General features: G+C 34.0%; 1 protein-coding gene across 6 annotated transcripts in view; it reads right to left on the bottom strand.

Moving 5' to 3' along the window:
- Positions 1–24,904, bottom strand: part of IBTK (inhibitor of Bruton tyrosine kinase) — a 91,900-nt gene that overhangs the window by 60,824 nt on the left and 6,172 nt on the right. For 5 of the 6 annotated variants that reach the window (XM_029943637.1, XM_029943638.1, XM_029943636.1 and 2 more), the window contains exons 2-9: positions 20,812–21,510; positions 15,623–15,719; positions 14,354–14,478; positions 8,242–8,352; positions 6,966–7,136; positions 3,684–3,801; positions 3,419–3,599; positions 1,309–1,432 (exon numbers count right to left, since the gene is read on the bottom strand). In XM_029943637.1, coding sequence (XP_029799497.1) covers positions 1,309–1,432; positions 3,419–3,599; positions 3,684–3,801; positions 6,966–7,136; positions 8,242–8,352; positions 14,354–14,478; positions 15,623–15,719; positions 20,812–21,132 — 1,248 coding nt within the window. In that variant the 5' untranslated portion in view covers positions 21,133–21,510. The remainder of the gene's footprint in view (positions 1–1,308; positions 1,433–3,418; positions 3,600–3,683; positions 3,802–6,965; positions 7,137–8,241; positions 8,353–14,353; positions 14,479–15,622; positions 15,720–20,811; positions 21,511–24,904) is intronic. The other variant, XM_029943639.1, reaches the window with a different exon arrangement.

A 24,904-nucleotide genomic window follows, 5' to 3' on the forward strand; every position in this document is an offset into this window, starting at 1 on the left:
GAGCAGCAACTCTTGTACATTTCATTTTTGCATTCCAAGAAAGACTTCATTTGAGAAATTAATACTGGTGATTTTTAGACAGTAAATCTCCTCATAATTAAAAAAAACTAAGACTAAATGGTAACTGCCAAGGTCACTCAAAAGTTATGTAAAAAACTATATTGATTGATTCCTTCAAAGTAAAAATCCAGAGGTAGAAACTAGATCCATACTAATATAAATGAAACATATCCTACAGTCAAATGTTTTTTGTACTCCCATGCCTCTGATTCCTTAGTACAAATTAGAGCTCTAATTCTAATATACTTCCCTAGGTTTACACCTGTTAAGTACCAGTAGGTGGAGCTTTATAATTAATTCTTCAATTTCAAAAAGGTCAAATTTTATAGCACTTTGTAAACCTCAGAAAATATTCCCGTTGTATGTTTCTACTTTCTAAGCAAAAAGCAATCTGTGTTTTTCTAGCCACAGTGTAAGATTATTCATGTTACTAACATATACTTTTAATTTAACAATTTCATTAGAGAAATGTACTGATATATTTGCACAGGGAACTAAAATAAGAACTCTACTTAAATGGAGAGAGATTAGAGATTCTTCATATAGAGATCTAGAAATGTTACCTTTTATATATGACAGTTATAATCTTTGAAAATATACATATGTGTACATTCATTTAAAACTAAATCTGGGGAAGAGCAACTGGGTGACTGGGTTAAATGTCCAACTCATGGTTTCAGCTCAGGGTATGATCTCACGGTTCATGAGTTTTAGCCCAACATCGGGCTCTAGACTGACCATGTGGAGCCTGCTGGGAATTCTCTTTCCCCCTCTCTCTCTGCCCCCTCTCCTCCTCATTCTCTCTCAAAATAAATACACTGAAAAAAATTTTTTAAAAAACACTAAATCTGGGGAAAATTTTCTAATTATGCACCAAATTTTTATTACTACCTGTTTAGCTTTTATTTTTAAAGAGTAGTTATAAATATCATAGCTATTCAACCTGATATCTTTATCAGTACTCAGTGTACATATCAAATAATCCATTGAAATCCCTTATTTCCATTTTAAGCACAGTAAATGAAATATGAAGCTACAGTTTTAATCGTTTCATAGAACAGCTTTGTTAATGCCATCAAACTTTGAAGTACCAGCTCCATACTAATTAGAACTGGATGTCAAAAATAATTATAGAAATAAAGTCAACAATAATCATTATTATCATAGTAATTCATGTTCACATTTATCGAGTTCCCTACAGCTACCAACCGAGAAAAAAATTACATTTTTGCAAAAATATACACTCACCCGTCCAGCTCCATCCATTGCAAGAATGCAGATTTTTTGACCTCCATTTTCTTTCAAATTTTCAGGATCAACCTTGTATTCCATACGCCCCCCAGAAACAAGAACTTTTTTCAAGTTTAATTGCCTAGGTGAAAAAAAAATTCTACATTAATATGTTCTCTAAAGTACACATGCTTGATTTTAAAGAAATTCTTAATCAAACAACAATCTAGGGTGATTATTGTAAAAGGTAAAGTAAAATGATTTGGACTTGGGTATCCTTAGTCCCTCCTTTCTGTAAGTTTCCCCTACATAATGGCTGTTTCTTTTTATAACACGTCTTTTCCTCCCAAATGCCTCTACCCACACATATGCACACATTCAGCACTTAAAGTCCCACTTGCTAATACACACATTCACTCTACTTTAAATAAGTGATAAAACTAAAAGCTCCTAAGTATATCTGCAATTTAACAAAAAAGAAAAACTTTAAACTCAAAATGAAACAGAAATACTAAATTTCAAACATGGACACCCCAAATAGCTAAAGCTACCAGGAAAATCATCAGTATTACTAATGTAATAACTCATACACTAGCCATTCCATTATATTTACACACATGATATGCCTATAACATTGTGTGAAACCTGCCTATTGCTACTTGAATCATTGTCCTCCGTTTCAGATATTTTGCTTACATTAAGAATTTAATTTTTACTTTTCACAATTACTATGTTGTAACATTCTGTAACAAAAGAATTTTCTTAGTTAAAAACCTGGATATAACATATTTATGTAATTTAATGATGTAAATCAATAACAAAACTTAATATCCAAAAAACCACCTCATGATCAGAAAAAAAAAAAAAAAACGAGTCAGTTACAAGAAACATTTAAGTTTACATTTTCATTTTTCTAAAACTGCAATATGACCTACAATTGATACCCTTCCAACTGTTACATATAAAAGTTAAACTGTGACAAAATGATGGTTGACATTCTCTGCTCCTAAGCTAATTTCATGGATGGAATGTGTTTATTAAGTACCATCTCATTTACAATAGCAAAAGCACATTCTGTTGCATTGCAATTTAAATGCTTGATTGCTTATTTAAAAGTTAGATGGCTAATCATTACACTATTCCTTCCACTAATTGAGCTATACTCTTCCGGGTAGTTGAATTTCACTTTGTTCGCAGATCTTCTTTACTTGTATTACTGTAATTATTAAATAAGATAATATATAAACCAATAAAATATTAGTCTAAAAAGAATGTTTTTTATAAAAGTTGAATACTTTGGAATGACACAAAAAATATGTAAAGCAAAACATTGCCATCAAATCAGAAATGGATTGACTATATAAGATTGAAAATATATGAAAAGTAAAGGACTCTTATCATATGAATTTATCTCATAATTGTTTTTAATCACTTGCTCCTTAAACTGTTCAAAATGAAATCAGTGAGGACACCTTCTGGGTATGGCTTATGCATGGAAGATAGGGAGACGGGAACTCCAACTGGTGGACCAATTCATACTTGCACCTTAGTTTTATAATTCCCTGCTTTACCTGGCTTTCTGATGACCCAACAAACTGCTGCTAAATTTACTGCATGCTACTAGAACCTACTTTCAGTAACAACAGGCTACACAAATATAAAGATAAAAAATATACCAGTTAGTTATGAATACATGGACTGAGAATCCCAGTATATGATTAACTATTTTTTTTAAATAAATAAGTGCCTAACAACAAAAAAAAAAAGCTACACATGAAACAAGAATGACTGTGTTGCAAACCAAGAATTATGATTAATCTAGTTCTGTGTACCTGAAGCATAAAAAAAAGAGAGATTTATAAGTTACATTTAACCATATGTTAAAACATAATTCAGCTACTGCTTTAAAATTTACAATGTCTACATATATTCCCTGGATGCTTGTCAAAAGACTAATGTCATCAAAGGCAAAAACTCTTGACTTTTCCTTTCAGTTTTAAATTTTCTCCATTCCATTTTCTCAGTTGGATACTTCAGATGATATAGCATAAAGCTGATACTCAAGAGTTTTGCTGAAGAGTTGGATTATTATCATTAAAGTGAGATTTCTTTACAGAAATATACTTACTTAGAAGCCACCTTCTTGCACTGATAGTCTGTAAGTAAGTAAATATCTCCCCTTGTGGTAACACAGACTGTGGCCCCATCACTTGCAGCAACCAAAGACAAAGTGATATCCTTATGATGAAGGGCAGAAACCTGACGAGGAGCAGTTACATACTTTTCTCCATTGGGGTCTGGCAAATAACCTAAAAAATTACACAAATAAATCACAAAATATCCATTTTAAGAATTCAATTTGTTTTTCAGACATTGTCATCAAGATTTCTTACCCAACTGTCCACCATTTAGTCCCATAGTGTAAACAGCTTCTCTGGTCCATAGCACCGTATGAAACCTGCCGGCTGCTACTCCAATGATTGTCCTTCCTTTCAGATATTTTGCCTGCATCTATTCAAAAAGACAAGATAGCAGTTTGCTATGTGTTTATGAACTAGTACAATTTTTACAAGCTCCGGTAGACCAGTGTAGCAGTATATGGCATACTCACTACCAGTGCCCCTCAAGTTCTAATGACAGAACTCACTAATAGATCTCAGCACTAGAGACTCCAACTCTTCCCAGAGCACAAGACATTCTGATTCAGCCATTTTAAGTCAGCAGTTTTAACATAAAAAATTGGCATGGTATACAAACCAAATCATTCAACCTGTCAACAAGCAATATGCATGTTCTATCAGAAAATTCTATCAGAAAATATAGTATTTTTAAATTTGACACATTCCGGGTCTTTCAATGACACTATTGGCATTTTTATCCAGATGACTTATTAAACATTATTGCACTGATTGTCGTGCAAATACTGAACCACCCTTGCAATCCCAGGAATACCCAAAGCAATCCTGAAAAAGAAACACAAATTCCAGATTTCAATTTATATTAAAAAGCAGAAATAATTAAAACATTATGGTAATAGCATAAAAACAAACTCATATATCAATGGAACAGAACAGAAAACCCAGAAATAAACCCACATCTATATGGTCAATTAATCTTTGATGAAGTAGAAATGAATAAACAATGAGAAAAAGATAGTCTCTTCAACAAATACTGTTGGGAAAAATAGCTATATGCCAAAGAATGAAACTGGATGACTTTCTTATACCATAAACAAAAATAAACTCAAAAATGGATAAAACACTTAAATAAGAGACCAAAGCCATAAAGATCCTTGAAGAGAATTCAGGTAGTAATCTCTCTGAAACTGAACATAGCAACTTTTTTCTAGATATGTCTCCTGAGGCAAGGGAAACAAAAACAGAAATAAACTATTGAGACTATATTAAAATAAAAAACAGTTTCTGCACAGCAAAGGAAACAACAAAACTAAAAGGCAACCTATTGAATGGGAGAAGATATTTGCAAATGATATATCTAATAAAGGGTTAATATCTCAAATATATAAAGAATTGATACAATTCAATTGCCATAAAACAAATAATCCAATCAAAATGAATGAACAGACATTTCTCCAAAGAAAACTACAAATGGCCAGAGACACATCAAAAGATGCTCATCATCAGGGAAATATAAATCAAAACTACAATGAGATATCACCTCACCCCTGGAAGAATGGCTAAAAATAAAAACACAAACAATGTTGGCAAAGATGTGGAGAAAGGGAAATGCACCCTCTTGCACTGTTGGTGTGAATGCAAAGTGGAACACTGTGGAAAACAGTATGGAGTTTCCTCAAAAAATTAAAAATAGAACCACCCTATGATCCAAGTATTACACCACCGGGTATCTACCCCAAATTTAAAGGGATACATGTACACCCATGTTTAGTGCAGCATTATTTACAATGGCCAAACTATGGAAGCAGCCCAAATATCCATCAATAGATGATTATTCAGCCACACCAAAAAAAAAAAAAAAAAGAAGAAGAAAAAAAGAAAAAAAAACCCTTCCATTTGCAACAGAGCTAGAGAGAATAATGCTGAGCAAAATTAGAGAAAGACAAATACCATATGATTTCATTCATATGTGGAATTTAAGAAAAAAAAAACTGAGCAAAGGAAAAAAAAATGAAGAAAATGAAAAAAAAAAAGAAAGAAATTGACATATTCCGGGCAGCACTATTGACGTTCAGCCAGATGATTCTCTGCTGTAGGGGACTATCTCTTAAACTACAGGTTTAGCAGCATCCTTGGATGCTCCCATCCCTACCCACAGTGTGACAACTAAAAAGGTCTCTGCACATTGCCAAATGGCTCTTGGAGGTGCAAAAGTAACCCCAGTTGAGAATACTGGGTATGTCCTTATCAACCCAAATCTCTAAGACAGCCACACAAATGAGAATAAAAACACATAAAATCTACCACTTCTAAAAAAATCTGCAAAATGATTAAATATCCACAAATTCCACGATTATAGAAAATGGATCTTCCAACCAAGTACCACAGATTGGAAAGTACCTCTGTTTCTGAGTAGTACTTCCCTTTGATTCATTAGTCATACAGATTGGAAAAGCATTAGATTTAATAAATAAAAAATGTTTATCTAATAATTTTATTTTTTTAATTTTATTCATCTTGAGAGTGTGCCACATGCACGCAAGGGGGAGGAGCAGAGAGAGAATCCGAAGCAGGCTCTGCACAGCATGAAGCCCAAAGTGGGGCTCAAATCAACAAACTGTGATATCATGACCTGAACCAAAATCAAGTCAGACGCTTAACTGACTGAGCCACAAAGGCGCCCCATATACCTAATAATAATTTTAAATCCAGAGGATTAAATCAGTAAAGAAATTTAACTCTGAAATACAAAATTTTATCAGCTGAAAACACATTTGTTATTAAGTGATGATTCTAGTAATATTTAGAGCACCATTCCTAGTTCTGTGAACTAGGTCCGTGAAATTGAGCAGTGGTGGTTGTGCAAACGGGAGTGGGAAATCAGAACAAAGAACAGCGGCTTTTGGAGCTATGTCCCCTCACATAAAATTGCCAGGTAGGATTTCTGTGCAGAGGCAGATTTTCCATGAGGCCAATAAGCTTAGGCTTCTGGGTAACTTATCTGGATAGCCCATTTTGCATTTCTAAACTTCATATTTTTTCTTAAAGAGGGCCTCAAAACTGTGGATCCCCCTCTGCTTGTGAATACTTGAAAAGCTGAGGGGCATACGGGTGGGCTCAGCTGGTTGAGCGTCTGACTTCAGCTCAGGTCATGATCTTGGGGTTCGTGGGTTCGAGCCTGGCATCCGGCTCTGTTCTCCTAATGGTTCAGGGCCTGGATCTTGCTTTGGATTCTTTGTCTCCTAATCTCTCCGGCTTTCCCCCATTCACATTCTCTCTCTCCCAGAAAAAAAATTATATTTATTTAAAAGAAGTGCTGAACCTAAGGCAGTTTGGGGCCTAATTCCCAAGTGTCTTCTTTCTTATTCCAAACAAATGCTAATTTATACTATGCTCAATGACTCATGTGAAAAATAAAGTATATACCACAGAATATAAGTAAACTAAGTTGCATATCAATATCTTCCATATTTTCATCCACATAGGTTTTATAGCCAATAGTCATCTTGTTGTTTAAAAAAAAAAAAAAAAGTTTACCTGTCTGGGTACATTACAACTGGAAGGCGGAGGAATAATTCCTAATTGATGAAAAATATTTAGGCCAAATGTATAAACACATCCATCTTCAGTCAATACAACAGTATGATCCTTTGCAGCTGCCACCTGGGAACAATTATGACCACTCAGTCCTTCCACAAGCCTAGGGATCTACAAAATAAAATTAGTTTAGTATATTAACGATTTATACCAAAATGAAAGTAGAATCCGGTGATACTGTATCCAAAATGATGTGACTGCTAAATGGCTATATCTATCATTGGTAAACCCTACAATTTAGCAAGGGACAGATGAGTTTAACAGGATATGGACATTGGTTTATGAGTTAAATACAAAACCCCAGTGAAACATTTCAATAAAATAATTCAGTCCAGCAAATGATTTTTGAGCCCTTTTCATACATCCAGTGCAAATCTGGTATAAATGCAGCTCATCAGCCAAAGTATTCACTGATGTACTGTAAAAATTTTTTTTAAATACAGGAAAAAAACAGGTGTAAGGAGTAAATGAGTTTTTAAGTATAAAAATCAAACAATTTCTGACACAGCATAAATGAAGATCATAATGCCTATAATCTCACAGGATTGTTGTGAGACTTAAGTCAAGGTAATGACACTCCATGAAAAGCATGACTGATGCCTCGAACATATAAACCCTCAAAAAATGGAAGCTGTTGTCATACCTCTCTTTTCTTTGTAAAGCACCCTTTAAGAGATGACAAATATACCAGTAATCCCTTCAAAAAAAGTTACCTTAAAAAGACTTACTGAGGCAATTTTACTGAATGTAATGATTAGCAGGTTTCTTCCAATTAGCACTAAGTTTCAATAGCTTAAGAATCAATTTTGTGATTATATAATGAGAATACTGGCTCAACGTTTAGACCACAAATACTTTGATTAGAAGTTAAAAGAAATAAAACCCAGAACTACTTCAAGAGAAGCATTTTATAATTAGCCTGGCTTTTAAAATTTCAACTATAGAAATATTTTAAAGCTTATTCATATGCTCTCATCTCAATATTTGCTATAAACAGAATATAATTTTTCTATGATGATTTAGAATTCTGCATATCAAAATCCTTTAGTTTGACCATGATATATACCAGAAAACTGATTTTTTAACTCTATTATCAATTGGTATATTATTCTCTGCTTATAGTAGGTTAAAAATAATGTTTTTAATTAACTGAAGCTTCCAGTATATGGAAATTTTAATGAAGTTAACCTAAAATGAGTAATGACATTTCAATTACCAAGCATGTCTGTTCATCTCCATGGCCTAAACGTCCTCCAGGACCATGACCACAGGTATAAACCTGCCCTTTCTGAGACAGAAACACTGAGTGAAATTTACAAAGCACCACCTGAGAGAAAACAAGAGAATTATCATTAAATTTTTCTGAATAAAATATCCTTTATTTCATAAAAAAATATAAATTACAGAATATTACTATCTTTAGGCTGCATGATAGGTACACGGGGATTTATTATACCTTTTCTCTACTTTGTACATGTTCTGTAATAAAATTAAAAATATACATGCTTTATTTTTAAATTATGTCTAAAAATACATATAAGAAAAAGAACAAAGAAATTAAACAAAAAATATAAATCTCAAGTGTTCAACCACAAAAAGCAGTAGCCAGCTGTTTCCCAGCTTTATAAAATCCCAAACAAAAACTGAGCAATGCAATGTGAAACACAAAGATTAAGAAAATAGCAATATATGTTATTAAAGAAAACAGTGAAAATGCCTTAAACGTATTTTTTAAAAAACAAAATCACCTATATGCGGACTGGCAGTTAGTATGTCCTTTTAGTATCTCTGATTTTGTCTAATATATCTTTAATATCATTACATGGATTTAAATAATTTTATATTTATTTTCGAGTTTTACTCTTTTCCCCACTTCCTTTTTTATCTGCCATCTTTCCAATACCCCTCTCCCCCGCCTTGCCCTCTTGGCACACACACTTACATACTCACAAACTCTTACCAGAAGATAAGGGTACCTAAATAACTGAACTTCATCAGTAGGCAATTAACAGGAAACCAACAGCAGTTTTAAATATAAGCATATCTTGGAAATATTGTGGACTTGGTTCCAGATCAACACAATAGAGAGAATTTCTCAGTAAAGAGAGTTAATTTTTGGTTTCCAAGAGTATATAAAAGTTATGTTTACATGATACTATAGTCTGTTAAGTATGCAATAGCACTGTAGCTAAAAAAAATAATATATATACCTTAATTTAAAAAATACTGTATTGCTACAAAGTGCTAACCATCATTAGACCTCTCAGCAAGTCATAATCTTTTTGCTGGTGGAGGCTCTTGCTTCAGTGTTGATGGCTAATGACTGATCAGGGTGGTGGTGGCTAAAAGTGAGACAATTTCTAAAACATGGCAATTCTATGGCAATTTCTTAAAACAATTCAACAATGAAGTTTGCCAAATCAACTGACTCTTCAATTTATGAATGATTTTTATATAACATGTGATGGTATTTGATAGCATTTTCCCCAAAGTATAATTTCTTCAAAAATTGAAGTCAGTCCTCTCAAACCTGTCACTGCTTTATCAACTAAGTTTATGAAATATATTCTAAATCCTTTGCTATCATTTCAACAATCTTCAGCATCTTCACCAAGAGGAGATTCTATCTCAAGAAATCACTGTCTTTGCTCATCCATGAAAAGCAACTCCACATCCCTTTGAGACTCATCAAGATACTGCAGCAATTTAGTCACATCTTCAGGCTCCACTTCTATTTTTAGTTCTCTTGCTACTTCCACCACTTCTGTACTTCCTTCCCCCAGTGAAGTCTTGATTCCTCAAAGTCATCCACAAACACTAGAATCAGTTTCTAAACTCCTGTTAACATTGATATTTTGACCTATTTTTATAAATCACAAATATTCTTCATGCTATCTAGAATGTAAATCCTTTCCAGAAGATTTTCAATTTACTTTGCCCAGGTCCATCAGATCTATCTATGGCAACTATAATTGTATGAAATCTACTTCTTAAGTAATAAGACTTGGAAGTCAAAATGACTACCTTGATCCATGGGCTACAGAATGGATATTGTGTTAGCAGACATAAAAACAACATGACAAGAATCTTGTTGTTGCACATCTCCATCAGAGCTCTTGGGTGACCAGGTACATTATCAATGAGCACTAATACCTTGAAAGAATCTTTTTTTTTGAGCACTGGTTTCCATAGGTGGGCTTAAAATGTATATTTAGTAAACTTTGCAGTAAGCAGATGTGCTGTCTTTCAGGCTCTGTTGCTCCAGTTTTAGAGCACAGGCAGAGTAAAGTTAGCATAATTCCTACGGGTCCTAGGGTTTTAGGAATGGTAAATGAGCACTGGCTTCAGCTTAAAGTCACTAGCTGCAGCAGCTCCTAACAAGAGAGTCAGCCTGTCCTCTGAAGCTTGGAAGCCAGACACTGACTTCTCTCCAACTATGAGCAAGTCCTAGATGTCATCTTCTTCCAAAAGAAAGCTGTTTTGTCCACATTGAAACACTGTTGTTTTGTGAAGCCACCTTCATGAATTCTCTTAGCTAGACCTCTGGGATAACTTGCCGTAGCTTCTACATCAGCACCTACTTCTTCACCTGGCACTCTGATGTTATGGAGATGGCTTCTTTCCTTAAACCTCATGAACCAGCCTCTGCTAGCTTCAAACATTTCTTCTGCAACTTCTTCACCTCTCTCAGCTCTAATAGAATTGAAGAGAGTTAGGGTCTTGCTCTGAATTAGGCTTTGGCTGAAGGGAATATTATGACCGGTTTGATCTTCTATCCAGACAACTAAAGTTTCTCCCTATTGGTAATAAGCCTGTTTCACTTTCTTAACATTCACATGTTCACTAGAGTAAGCACTTTGAATTTCCTTCAAAAACTTTTCCTCTGAATTCACAACCTGGTTAATTCTTCAGTTCAGAAGGTCTAGCTTGCAGCCTATCTCAGCGTTTGACACACTTTCCTCAATAAGCTTAATCATTTTTAGCTTTTGAATCAAAGTGAGAGACATGCAACTCTTCCTTTCACTAAAAAACTTAGAGACCACTGATGAGGTCTTAAGTGGACTGATTATAATAATTTGTGTCTCAGGGAATAGGGAGGCCCAAAAAGAGGTAGAGACATAAAGAACAAGGGCCAGTGCAGCACACATTAATCAAATAAGTTCACCATCTTATATGCATGCAGTTTGTGGTACCCAAAAACAATTACAATAGAAATATCAAAGATAACTGATCACAGATCACCCAGAACAAATACAGTTGACCCCGGAACAACACAGGTTTGAATTTCAGTGAGCATCCACTTATATGCAGATGTTTTCCAGTAAATACAGTACAGAATTGTAAGTGTATTCTCTTCCCCAGGGCGCCGGGGTGGCACAGTCAGTAATGTGTCTGACTCCAGGGCTCAGCTCAGGTCATGATCACACAGTCTGTGAGTTGGAGCCCTGCCCTGGGCTCTGTGCTGATGGCACAGAACCTGCTTGGGATTCTGTCTCTCCCTCTTTGTGCTCTTTCCCTGTATCTCTCAAAATAAACAAATATACTTAAGTAAATGAATAAATGTATTTTCTTTTCCTCTGACTTTGTTAATAACATTTTTTCTCTAGCTTACTACTGAAAGAATACAAGGTATAATGCATATAGCATACAAGTAGTGCTAACTATGTTCTCAGTAAGACTCCCAGTCAACAGCAGTTAAATTTTTGGGAAGTCAGAAGTTATGCATGGATTTTTGACTGCATGATGGGTCAAGTGCCCCAACCCCTATGTTCTTCAAGGTTTGCATAGTACTAATGAATAAGTCTGAAATATTGAGAGAATTACCAAAATGTGATACGGAGACCTGAAATAAGGAAATTCTACTGAAAAAAAAAGGCAATGAAAGACTTAATCAATGCAGGGGTTGCCACAAGCCTTCAATTTGTTAAAAAAAAAAAAAAAAAGGATGCAGTATCTGTTAAGTGCAATAAAGCAAAGCACAATAAAACGAAGTATGCCTTTTTGTGTACCTACATACTTAACCCCTCTGCTACACTTTTCTATTTTTCAATGCATCTAATATTCAGTATATTTATTTTACCTTAATAGTATTTAAAAATCCTGTTTGCTTACTTATAAAAATTATTTGCATTTACACTGCTTAGGCCATCTAAAAATATTTCTAATTTGGGATATAAAAAATGATTAAGAAACAAAGAAATCTTAGGGGTGCCTGAGTGGCTCAGTATATAAAAAAAATTTTTTTAGAGAAATAAAGAAATGTTAGAATTATTAGAAAGTGACTTAGAAGAAAGTCAAGCTTGAGGCGCCTGGGTGGCTTAGTCAGTTAAGCATCCAAATCCAGCTCAGGTCATGATCTTAGGGTTCGTGGGTTCAAGCCCTGCATCAGACTCTGTGTTGACAGCTAGCTCAGAGCCTGGAGCCTGTCTTCGGATTCTATGTCTCCCTCTCTCTCCTACCCTCCCCTTCTCATGCTGTCTCTCTCTCTCTCTCTCTCTCTCTCAAAAATAAATAAAACATTTAAAAAAAAAACTGAAGCTCTTATGGAAAATAAAATTAGAAGCTGAATTGCAAGCACTACAAACACATATCCTTTAACTACTTGGTAAGTTCTGTGAATACGTATACTTATGTTAAGTTATGCAAAAAGTCATTACCTCATTTAGCTGTATCACAAATACCCAGAAAGTGTAAAAATAAAACCCAAAATTGCATTCAAATTTATAATACAAAGTTAGCATTTGTAAAGGAAAAATCATTTTTTGAAGCCAGAAATAATATTTTCAATTTTATCTCCAATCTTAGAATGCCATTCTATTGTTTCCAACTTCTATTAAACAGTCAATACCAGAGTTTAAGTATTCTGACTTTAAAACCTCTGAATTTATTTTATATCTTTATTTTTGAGAGAGAGAGAGAGAGAGAGAGAGAGAGAGCGCGAGCGCGCACGAGATAGCGCAGGAGAGGAACAGAGAGAGAGGAGACACAGAATCCGAAGCAGGCTCTGAGCTGTCAGCACAGAGCCCAACGTGGGACTTGAACTCATGAACCCCAAGTCCATGACCTGAGCCGAAGTCAGATGCTCAATCGATTCAGCCACCAGGTGCCCCAAAACCTCTTGAGTTTTTTAAGGAGATAAGTAATTATGGCTTTTCACCTTAATTTTCTGTAATATACTGTGCTAAAATTAATTCTCTGCCCCCTGGTAGCTAATTTATTTGGTTCTACAGTACAAAATAATCCACTTCCAGTGACTTATGGGACTCTCTATATAACTGGTGCTCAGTAAATATTCCTGTAAAACTTGTCTTCTCTTTTCTCACTGTAATTTACACTGCTTCCCTTCCTCTCTAACCTACCCATAGTGCTCACTTCAACCCTCATTCTGTGGTAAATAAAACTTCTTAGATCCTTACTCTCCTCACAAAATATTCTCACTTCCTTGCCTTAAGTGTCACTTTCTCCTTAAGTGTACTGTTTCATCCATAAGCCTAACCAAGTGGAATATGCTAATTTCCTCTATAATATATATATTTTAGGATTAGAAGGTAGTCAGTCTCTGGTTTCCTAATGCCACCATTTATTCCTTCCCCGGTTTAAAAATCCTTGCGCCTGAAAAATCTCAGCTCATGAAAACTAACTACATGACACTAACTCAGAAGAGGAAAACAGGTATCTTTTGTAGCTGCCCTAATTGTGATCAATCATTAGGGGCTGCCAATGGGTGGAATAGCATTTTAAGAATTCTGAGGACCTAGTCAAGCTCAGAAACAGACAGACAGACAGACACACACACACACACACACAACACAACACACACTGCATTATAGAAAAAGATTATGTCAACTGTAGCAAAATCCATGGAAGTAGAAGATATCATCTAGCATAATGAAATAAGACCAAGACCACAATTATATCAACTAAAATTTTATAATTACTTCTATTTAATAACTCAGGTTCCCTCACCTAAAACTAGTAACAATGAGTTTCAACAACAATTTCACTTGAGAAACAACTCTGATTTTTGTGAAATGGAAACAAATGCTAGAAAATCAATAGAGGTTCTACCTTTTTAAAGTTAAAGTAATATCTCTATAGTGCCTTCTAATTTCGAACTTGCTTACACAAACATCTCATAGTTTTATGGTATTTAACACAGTCTAAGTACAATTAAAGCTTAACAAAATCTGAAACAGAATTAGTGAAGTTCTATTTGATCAATTTGTTCATTAAAATGTTATCATCCTGTCAACAAAGTTAACACAATCCAAATGAAAAGATAAACTTATCAAACACAGAAGTTATTTTTAAAATATACTTCAAAATACCTGCTTGATATAAACCCCACTCCTGGAGAACAGGTCCACCAGTTCCGGATGGTGTTTGCTATTCTGGCTTCCATGACCCAGGGTAAAATTTGTATTATCTCCCCAAGTGTAGACATCTGTAGGATCTAAAACATAAAACAAATACCAGTTTAGTTCAATTATAGACATACTCTACTAATCGGTTTTCCTCAACATAGACTCTTTACAGGAACTAATTTAACCACCATTATTAGAAAGATGCTGCCAAAATTATCATTTACATTATGAAACTATTAACACATTATCTAATTCTAGGAATAGAAACAGAAAATCCAAATCAGCACAGGCCTGTCTCAATGCTAGGAATCTAATATTTGTTCCTTGTTTCATTAGCAGCTAGTGTAACTGCCAAATGAGTAAAATACTACCTGCCATATCCATTTAGTTTCCATGAAAATAATACCTATAGTTATTTAAATATAAGATGTTTACTATTACAGTATATATATATGTAATGTATATATACATATATATATAATAAAGGTTCCACATGAAGCAAATGTGATATTATTTGCTGTATCTACAGAAACATTAACTTTTAATAGTTTACTCTTAACAGATGAAAAATCACACTAGTGGTCAGGGGAATACCCATTAAACTGGGTTAAACTTAATCAGAGCTTAAGTTTTAAGTCTTCATTTTTATTTTGGAGGACATAGAAATTTTTTCACTAGAACTATAACTGTAACCAGCAATATAGTATCCAAGGTAGCAATAAAAATGAAGAATGTGTCCTTGCTTGTTCACTAGTTAAATTATAGAGTGGCTTATAAATTATAGAGTCAAATTATAGAGCGGCTCCATTTCAAACTCATCTCCTTTTCCACCAATTTCCATTTCCAAAGTTGAAAGGCAAACAAATTGGAGAAATGAGTGAAATCAGAAGGCTGTAAGGGTAAAATAATCACTTCCTTTTCCTCTATACCTCAAGTACTGATTACCTCAAGTTACTTTCTGGATGTACATTAATTACTTTACCGTAGTTACAATTCCAACTGTCCTCCACTTATGCTGTGTTCTTACTCTAACACAGTATAAATTGAAACTGAAAATGCAAAATCAATCAGCATTCTGAATAAAACCACAAAATTATCAACCAATATACACCAAAGTAAAAATTCCTTGCAGATATCCATACACAAATTTCCTCAGGTATTTTAATAAGAACAGAGTTTCATTAAAATTTCTAAGCTGCACCTTAATGGAATATATTTGCAGAATTTTCTTACCAGTAGTTTTGAATACTACATGAGTTGGTCTATCCTTCATTACAAGATCCAAAGCTGACAAGCCTTCTTTGTCCTGAATATACAGACTAACACCATGCTAAAAAAAAAAAAAAGAAAGAAAGAAAGAAAAAGAAAAAAAGGAGAAAAAATATATTTATGTTACCTCCTATGCCCACCCAAATTTTCTCACATACAGAAGAGAACTAAGAAAAATCAAATATCTAATTCTTAAACAGAAAACAAAATAAGTAACATCTAAAGTCAAAATGAACTAGATTTGGAAGTTTTCTACAATAAGGCAAGTCTGGCTGCCTAGAAAGCCCAAGATCTGGGTCTCTGTCTGTGCCTGTGCATGTACATATACATATTATGTATTTAAAGAGTCATGTCCCATGTCTAGTTCAGTTAAGGGCTGTAAAGATTTCAAGGCAATGGTAGAACAATCCTTCTATTAGAATTTACTGTTTATAACTATAATATGATCACCTAAGCCCCATCTAGTTTTGCCTTGAATGTTATTATACCAAGTATTTACATTTAAGACAATATTACTTTATTTCTATTTGTGTGATATAGGTTTTCATCTCAGTATTGTTTAACTGTGGCTTCTTTAAGTCACATATAATTAATGGTATCTTTAAAAAATCTGAGGATGTGTGTGTTTATGTTTTAAGGATGAATTTAATCTTTAGTTTGTATCTTCACAATTCAAAATCCAACATGAAGCAGAACATTTAAAGCAGTTAGCACACCCTATCCCTATCACCATACTTTTGTATCTTCTAAAATATGATGCAAGGGGGCAGGAGGGATAGAAAGCAATGTTTAGTTCATATTATTGTTACTTAACTTTAATTTTTTAAATATAAAATATTATTTTCAAAGGTAACTATAACATTTGTTGGTAGTTTAATAAGACATTCACCTATTAGACTTATCTTTATTTTAACTGGTGCAAGTCATCACTGTCCATCTGTACACACAGTTCACCTGGGTAGTTACAGGCAGAGATGAATTATGAAGTTATTAAACTCTAATATGTTGGAATACTCTGCTTTGGATTACTTAAGAAAGAAGAATCTCCTCTTACTTTGAAACAATGGATTCCTAATAAACTAAAACCAATTCTAAATTCATTATGTTCCAGATGGTTATAATACTTATTACTTACATAAGGATTGTCAATGAACAAAAAATACTCAAATAAGCTATGAGCTAACTGGTAAAAAAAAAAAAAAAAAAAAAAAGATCAGAAATGATCTAAGAGTTTAATAAATTTAAAATTGAATGTTGCCTAGTATTAAAAAAAAAAATAGAATTAATCCATGTGAGAAGACCCGAGCTTGACCTTTTAAGAATAACAAAGGTAGATTCCAAGATACAGTACCCTAAGCTATGAATTTAACAAATGGAATCCCAGAAACTGAGATCCCTAGAGAGTTTACTTTGCCAGTTTTATAAATTTTCCCAAACTTTATACATACCAACAAGACCCTAGGAAGACTACATACATTTGCATCATTCTAAGTATTCTAAGTAGCTCCGCCTGCATAAGGCTACATTTTTTCCCCCTTTTTAAACTATTAGAGCTCCCTAGATATGGTGGACTCTGACATTTTCTAATATGTTCATCTTAAATTCTAAAGGCTGCAGGACTAGTGTCTAGTCTATCCTATATAAACTCTTGGGCTCCTAGGTGGCTCAGTCGATTAAGCATCTGAGTTGATTCTGGCTCAGGTCATGATCTCACCATAGCAAGATCAAACTCTGCACTGGGCTCCTAGCTGGAGCTTGCTTAAGACGGTCTCTAACTCTTCCCCTGCCACTCCCCAGCTCATATACCCACATGCGCTCTCTATCTCTCTCTCAAAAAAATTGTTTAAAAATAAGTAAAATAAACATCATACCTCCAAAATCATAGGTAAATTCATTAGTTTGTTAATTGGATCTAAGTATATACCAGGCTTATAAGCTGGACCATTTCTTGAGAATCTCTACAAGGAGATGTACTTTAGATACAGCTATTCCATTATAAACCACTGGTAACACTACTGGAGATACCTGTCTGCAAATATAGAGAGCTATTTTGTTTTGACTGTCTTTCTAAAAAATGAAGCATAAGATAAAGACTGGCATGCAGGTAATTTCCTTGGGAAAAGATCCTAGAAAGTGAGGGGCCAGGAGAGTAAATAGGAGGAAAAACCAATACAAAAATGTGTTATCAAGTAGGCCATTGCTACGGAGCCTTGTGCATGATCCTGCCAGGACATCCCTGAAACCTTATACAATATTATCACAGAAAAATTCTCCAGCCAAGGATAAAAGGGTTAAGTGTTTACTTTCAGTTCCTGTTCTTCTAAAGAGGATTTAACTCTGCATTTTTGGTTGGTTATGCATGAATGCCAAGTTCTGGAGCATAAAATAAGAGGCATGCAGTAGAGGCTAGAAACAAGGTGCAGAGATTTACACCTACATAAAGCTGCTAGAAGCCTGTACACAAAGGTGAGGCCAAAATGACATGACATGGTTTAGCAGAAGTATCTGATACATGAATTTTTCCAAACTAGTTATGAGCTAAGTTAACTGAGTTTCATATGGCTATCACTGCCCATATACTGCCAAAAAAGGAAGGATATCAAAAGACTATTTTAAGATTACAATTTCCAGTAGGGTAAATTGAGATATACTCTACTCTCCTTTCAAGCTTATTCTTTAAAACTTTGGAATAAACTGGCTAGATGCCCTCATACTAGAGGAAACAGAAAAATAACCATTCTCTTATATTCAAAGGACATGGTTTTAATACCATAAACTAGGAATAGTTTTGATAAACTGGTCCTGCTACCTAATTATCCTGGAGCAGGGAAGTGGGAAGGTACTTCAGATCACTTAGTTCTATTTAGTCTATAACCATTCTATTTTAGTTTAAGGAGATTTGTCTTGCTTATAATTTGACAGTTAATTTCATAGTTCTGGTTCATAACTGGTCTATTCTGTGAGGTATCTGATATCCCTCTAGTAAAGTATCTTTTACTTAGGTAACCATAGTTGGTTTCTGTTTCCATGAAATAAGACATCTAATACCAACATCTATTGTCCCATTTGTTTATTTAATTACTTGGTTTTGGTCTATCTCATTCTACTAAAATATAAACTTGAACAAAAAAAGGATTCTGTCTGTCGCATACATCGTATATCCCTATGACCTGGATAATTCCTGGCACACATCAGGCACTCAAAAAAGAATTGTTCCAAATACTTTACAAATAATATAACATTTAATCCATTAAATCCTATGATTTAGTTCTTCTATTTACAAATGGAAAAAATTAGTTTTCCCGGAACAGTAGGGTAAATAACCACCAGTATGAAAGAATAATGGTATAGCAACAACAGATACAGCAGGCCCTACAAACATAAACAGTCTTTGTCAGGCACACATCTTGTCATGGAATTAAGGAACCAAGGAATACATGCATAAAATACCCTGTCTCTACTCCAGCTTCAGATAGTCAAGAAGTTTCTGCTGAGGTTTTTGTTGTTGTTGTTTAATCTTTGGCAATCAGGAACTGAAAGTATGGGTTTATATTTATTGTACAATTTATTTTGGCAATTAAAAATCATATAACTATGAAATTTTTAAACAATGCAATTTATTTAAAATGTATATCTTGTATGGTCTCTTTCTGCCAACCATAATACCTTAAGGGCTACAGTTAACCAGAAGTGGAACTGACATGAACACCCCTAAAACTGCAGCCCTTCCAGTTAAGCGATGTTGAAAGGCCACAGGAAAGAAGAATATGCTAAAAAAGATTGCACATAGCATGACATGTTGAGACATGAATACTAAAAGGACAGGAAAAGATTTCTGTGGGAAAATTTTATCAGTGGAACACATCCACTGTTAGATACCTATCACTGATCAATAGGACTCTGATGATAACAAAAGACTGTCAAGCCAAGGGCAAGGTGCCCAAGGCACAATTTCCTGGCTTCTCTTAGCCAAGGAGGAAAGAATGACTAAGGATTTCTAAAGGGAAATGAAGTGCTAAAGAGAAAGAAGGTCCAAAATTCAAACCAGACACTATTTCAAACTGAAGCTCCTAATCCCGACGCCTGAATGACAGCCCCTATGATACCAGAAAAGCCAGGGACCCTCTCAGGCTTGACAGGACTGGTGGCAATCCAACTTTCTAGCAGATACTAGAAAAGAGCTGAAGTTTTAGAGGTGGGAAAGGGTAAAGGTAGAGCCAATAAAATGCTTTAACTCATACCAACCTAGCTTACTATATAAAATAAGATTAAAGTAAGGGAATTTAGCCAATATTTGAACATTTTACATAGTAAGAGGAATTAATTAAAAATCTGACACTTTACATAGTAAGAGCAAACATTTTTAAAATCAAAAATAGATAAAACACCCTTAAGATAAGCTCCCTCATATGACCTGAAGATAGGAAGTGTTTTGTTCTTCTCTGTGTCCTCTACAAACATGACAAAATGCCTATACAAAAGAAAATTTTCAGTTTAAAACTCAAGACTTGTGATTTTGAGTTTTTCATGTGCACTCATTAGTGAAATGACATTGAGGTAGATCTCAAAACACTTCATTATTTGGCTGTAGAGTACAACAAACCTAAGTTTAATCTACTTGATGGGAAATTTCAAATAAATTAAGCTGATTCTAGTAACTAATGTTTTCACAACTACAAACACTTTATACTAGCCAAACAAGAAATAAACATACTATCAAAAACAATCCCTAAATGTTGTATTTCAATAACCAGTACACCCTTTTAAAGTAACTAATAGTTATATATAAAGTAAACCATACTTCTAAAGAATACTAAAAAATAAATAATACTGATTAAATGGTAAAATCTGTAGAATTTACTTCAAAATAGTATGAGATAAACAAAGTCAGTGGGGTATACAGAACATAAGACCAGCCAACAGTCTATTACATATTGTAAACTTTGGTATATGTTTAACATTCTACGTCGAAAAAGTTTATGTGAAAATATATATGGGATTTGAATTCTAAAGATGAGTCAGTTACAATAGTAAAATATCAAACAATTGATACGAACAAACTCAAATCTTTGGAAAATAAGCACAGTCTTTGAAAAAGACTGAGAAAAACATAGGCTAGACCAAATAGTTTTAAATAAACAAATGACACTTACCTTCAACAGAGACCAAACACAATCAATATGTCCATAAAAAATGCTTCTGTGCAAAGCTGTCCATCCTGATTCCTTGTCTTTCACCAGCAGATCAACTCCTTTTTGAATAAGCCAATCTACCACTCCTTTCTTTCCACAAGAGGAAACAAGGTGGAGAGCATTTCTGCCAAAGGCATCTTTGATAGTTGCAGCATTGTAACAATAACTGGAGAGAAAGGCCTTTATCTGGTTTTCATTTCCCTTTGTTACCACAGAAAGGACATCCAAAGCATGCTTCAAGGATCGACACTTTGATGTACAGTCAGGGATGGAAGAATTCATCCTAATTGTTTTTAGACCACTTACTTTTAGTTCTTCAAGACAGTCAGTGAAGACTAATTTTTAAAAATGAAAAAGCCAGGACAAAAAGGTGCTATTCAGAAAGATTTATAGAGAATAAATGACCTGTTTAGGATTATAATTTAAATCCTCAGGGCAGTAGTATAAAACTATACACCTTTGTACAATTTATTTTGGCACTTTAATCAAAAAATTATAAATAGCTCTATAAAGTTTATATCAAATACAAGTTCTTTATTTAAAAAAACTTTCCACAGTTTATAAATTATTCCTGGAGTCAAGCACCAAGGGGGAGTGAGGAGGGGTACTCCCCCTCCACACTGTCTGGTCCTTTTAAATATCCATAATTGCAAGGGTGACCTATAAAAAAAAGGGGGAAAGAAAAAGTAAAAAATACAAAATCTACCTCTTGGTCTCCTCAAGTACTCTACAGCCACCTCCATATTTAAGTGCCCCTAATTCCTATTTCAAAAAAATAAAACTTTTCACCTTGCATCCACAGTACTCTCTAACTACACTAACCATTCTCTCCTCCTTTATTCCAGTCTCCTGTTTGAGGTTAACCCCTTAGTCCACCTCTTTCCTTCCAAAAGCTTCATTCCTTCTCCCTTATATTTTTACACTCTACTAGCTATGTCCCCGCAAGCTATAAACACTTAAATTTACCCTCTTTATAGCAAGCCCACCTCAACCTTTACCCCCTAAAATTATTTCATTACTACCACCACCACAACCCTCTGATCATTTGATTTTTACTAAGAGCCAGGCACTGTGATGATGTTCTCTCTGCCTGGAAAGTCTCCACTATAAGAGGAGATAATAATTAAACATCAGGTATCAAAACAACTAGGTATCAACCTGAAAAAAAAATAACTTTACATACTTAATTTATATCTTACACCAATATAAATTCCAATTAGTCAAAGACAAACAAAAAATATCATAAAAGCACTAGAAGAAAGCATGGGTGACTCTTTTTTATAATTTCAAAGAACAAAAGGCCTTTCTATGATCAGAAATTCAAAAGTTATAAAAGAGGAATACATTTAATCAGTTTAAAACCTACTTTAAAACTAAAAAGGAGAAAAAACCCTCAAAGAATACATTTCTTAAAAAAAAAAAAAAAAGGAAATTTAGATAGATTTTAAAAAAGAGACCCACCTTACTAAAAAAAAAATGCAAATTGAAACTATAATGAGATACCATGCAATATGGATGGATCTAGAGTATAATGCTAAATGAAATAAGTCAGAAAAAGAAAAACATCATATGATTTCCCTCATATGTGGAATTTAAGAAACAAATAAACAAAGGGGAAAAATAAGAGAGACAAATCAAGATACAGACTCTTAATTATGAAGAACAAATTGATGGTAATGGAGGGTATGGGTTAAATGGGTGATGGGGATTAAGGAGTGCACTTGTCAGTAGTGAGCACTGGGTGATTCACAGAATTGCTGAATAACTATTTGTATACCTGAAACTAATATAACAATGTATGTTAACTGGAATTAAAATAAAAACATTAAAAGACTATAATGACACCATTTTCTCATCTATCAGATTAGCAAAAATTGATATTACTACGTAGTGACAAGATTGTAAGAAAATAGGTACCCTACCCCATTGCCAGTGAGAGTGCAAAGTTAATCTTTTTGGAGAGCAATTTACTAGTATTTAAGAAAATATAAAATATATGTTATTTTCTAACCCAAGCAATTTTACTTGTAGGAATTTATCTTAGAAAAATATATCCATGTGTGAAATGGCATAAGTACAGGATTCATGGAGTCACTGTTTGAAATAGTAAAGTATTGAGAAAAAACCTAGTTAGAAGTAATTATGTTATGTCCATGCAACAGAATGGTATTCATGTATCAAAAAGAATGAAGTAGCTATATATTTTCTGATATGAAATAATCAGCAAGATATATGGTAAAATGTCTTTTAAAATGTGATGTGATCTCAAAGTTCACATATATCATTTGTGTAAAAGATGTATTTACATGTTTATGCTTGAAAATCTATGGAAGAAGTTTAGAAGAATACACAAAAGAATGGTTCCTCTACAGAAGGGCACCACTGGTTGGAGACAGAAATGGAAGGCAGACTTCACGTGCATTTTACTAGGAAACATTTTTAAATGCTTCACCATGGGCATGAATACCCATTCAAAAGTAAACATCTAAAAATATACGTAAATGCTAATATACTGATTAGAGAGGGTATAGGAAAATACAAAAAACTCAGCTGCCATAGAAGAGCCTCTAGCTTACTTTTTTCCAATATGCTACCCTGTCTGCTTTGCCCCATTCAGATCTGGAGAAATGAAATACTATCTGTAAACTATATGATAAACTGCTCTTCTTCAGTTTCTTCATGTTAGAAAACTAACTACTGATATATTAGAAATTTTATACTTAGAGTGGACTACTTTACAATCAACATTTCTCCATCATCTTTTTATCATCTCCTAATTTATTTTTCAGTATTTTTGTCCTCTGGATTTTATTTTTTTATCCTCTGGATTATAAAAAACTAATCAATCATTTCATAATGGCTAGATTTTAAAGATTTTATAATAGAAATTCCATGTACACTCTCTTCTTCAAGGTATCTAACTATCATAAATACTTAATAGAACATTCTATAATTTGTATGGAATCACAAAAGACCCCAAATAGCCAAAGCAAGAGAGAAAGAACAAAGCTGAAAGCATCACATCCCCTGATTTCAAACTATAACAAAACTGTAGTAATTAAAGCAGCATGACATTAGCATACAAAGAAACACATGGATCAATGGAACAAAGTAGGCCGGAAATAAACCTAAGCATAAATGGTCAATTAACTTACAACAAGGAACCAAGAATACACATTGGCAAGAGAACGGTCTCTTCAACAAATGGTGCTGGGAAAATTGGACAGCCACATGCAAAAGAATGAAACTGGACCCCTATCTTAAACCATGCCCCAAAATTAATTCAAATGGATTCAAGACTTAAATGTAAGACCTGAAACCATAAAACTCCTAGAAGAAAACACAGGCAGTGCACTCCCTGACACAGATCTTGGAGATGATTATTTTAATTTGACACCAAAAGCAAAAATAAACAAGTGGAACCACATCAAATTAAAAAGCATCTGCACAGTAAAGGAAACCATAAACAAAATGAAAGAGCAACCTACTAACTGGGAGAAAATTTTTCGAAAATCATACATCTGAGGGGCACCTGCGTGGCTAAGTTGGTTAAATGTCTGACTCTTGGGTTCAGCTCAGGTTGTGATATCAAAGTTCATGAGTTTAAGCCCCACATCACTGTCAGCACATACCCTGCTTGAAATTCTTGGTGTCCCCCTCTCTCTCTGCCCCTCCACTATTCACTCTCTCAAAAAACTAAGTAAACTTTAAAAAAAATCATCTATCTGATAACTAATCTATAAAAATATCCACAGAATTCATACAATTCAAGAGCAAAAAACCAAACCATTTGATTTTAAAAATGAGCGAAAGACCTACATAGACAATATTCCAAAAAAGACCTACAGATGCCCAACAGGTACATGAAAAAATGCTCAATATTACTAATCATCAGGGAAATGCAAATCAAAACCACAGTGAGGTATCACTTTACTCCTGCTAGAATAGCTACAATCAAAAAGATAAGAAATAACCAGTATTGGCAAGGATGTGGAGAAAAAGGAACCCTTGTACACTACTGTTGGAAATATAAACTGACATAGCCACTATGGAA

The sequence above is a fragment of the Suricata suricatta genome, chromosome 7 (assembly GCF_006229205.1).
Source record: "Suricata suricatta isolate VVHF042 chromosome 7, meerkat_22Aug2017_6uvM2_HiC, whole genome shotgun sequence".
In the NCBI taxonomy this organism is placed as follows: Eukaryota; Metazoa; Chordata; class Mammalia; order Carnivora; family Herpestidae; genus Suricata; species Suricata suricatta.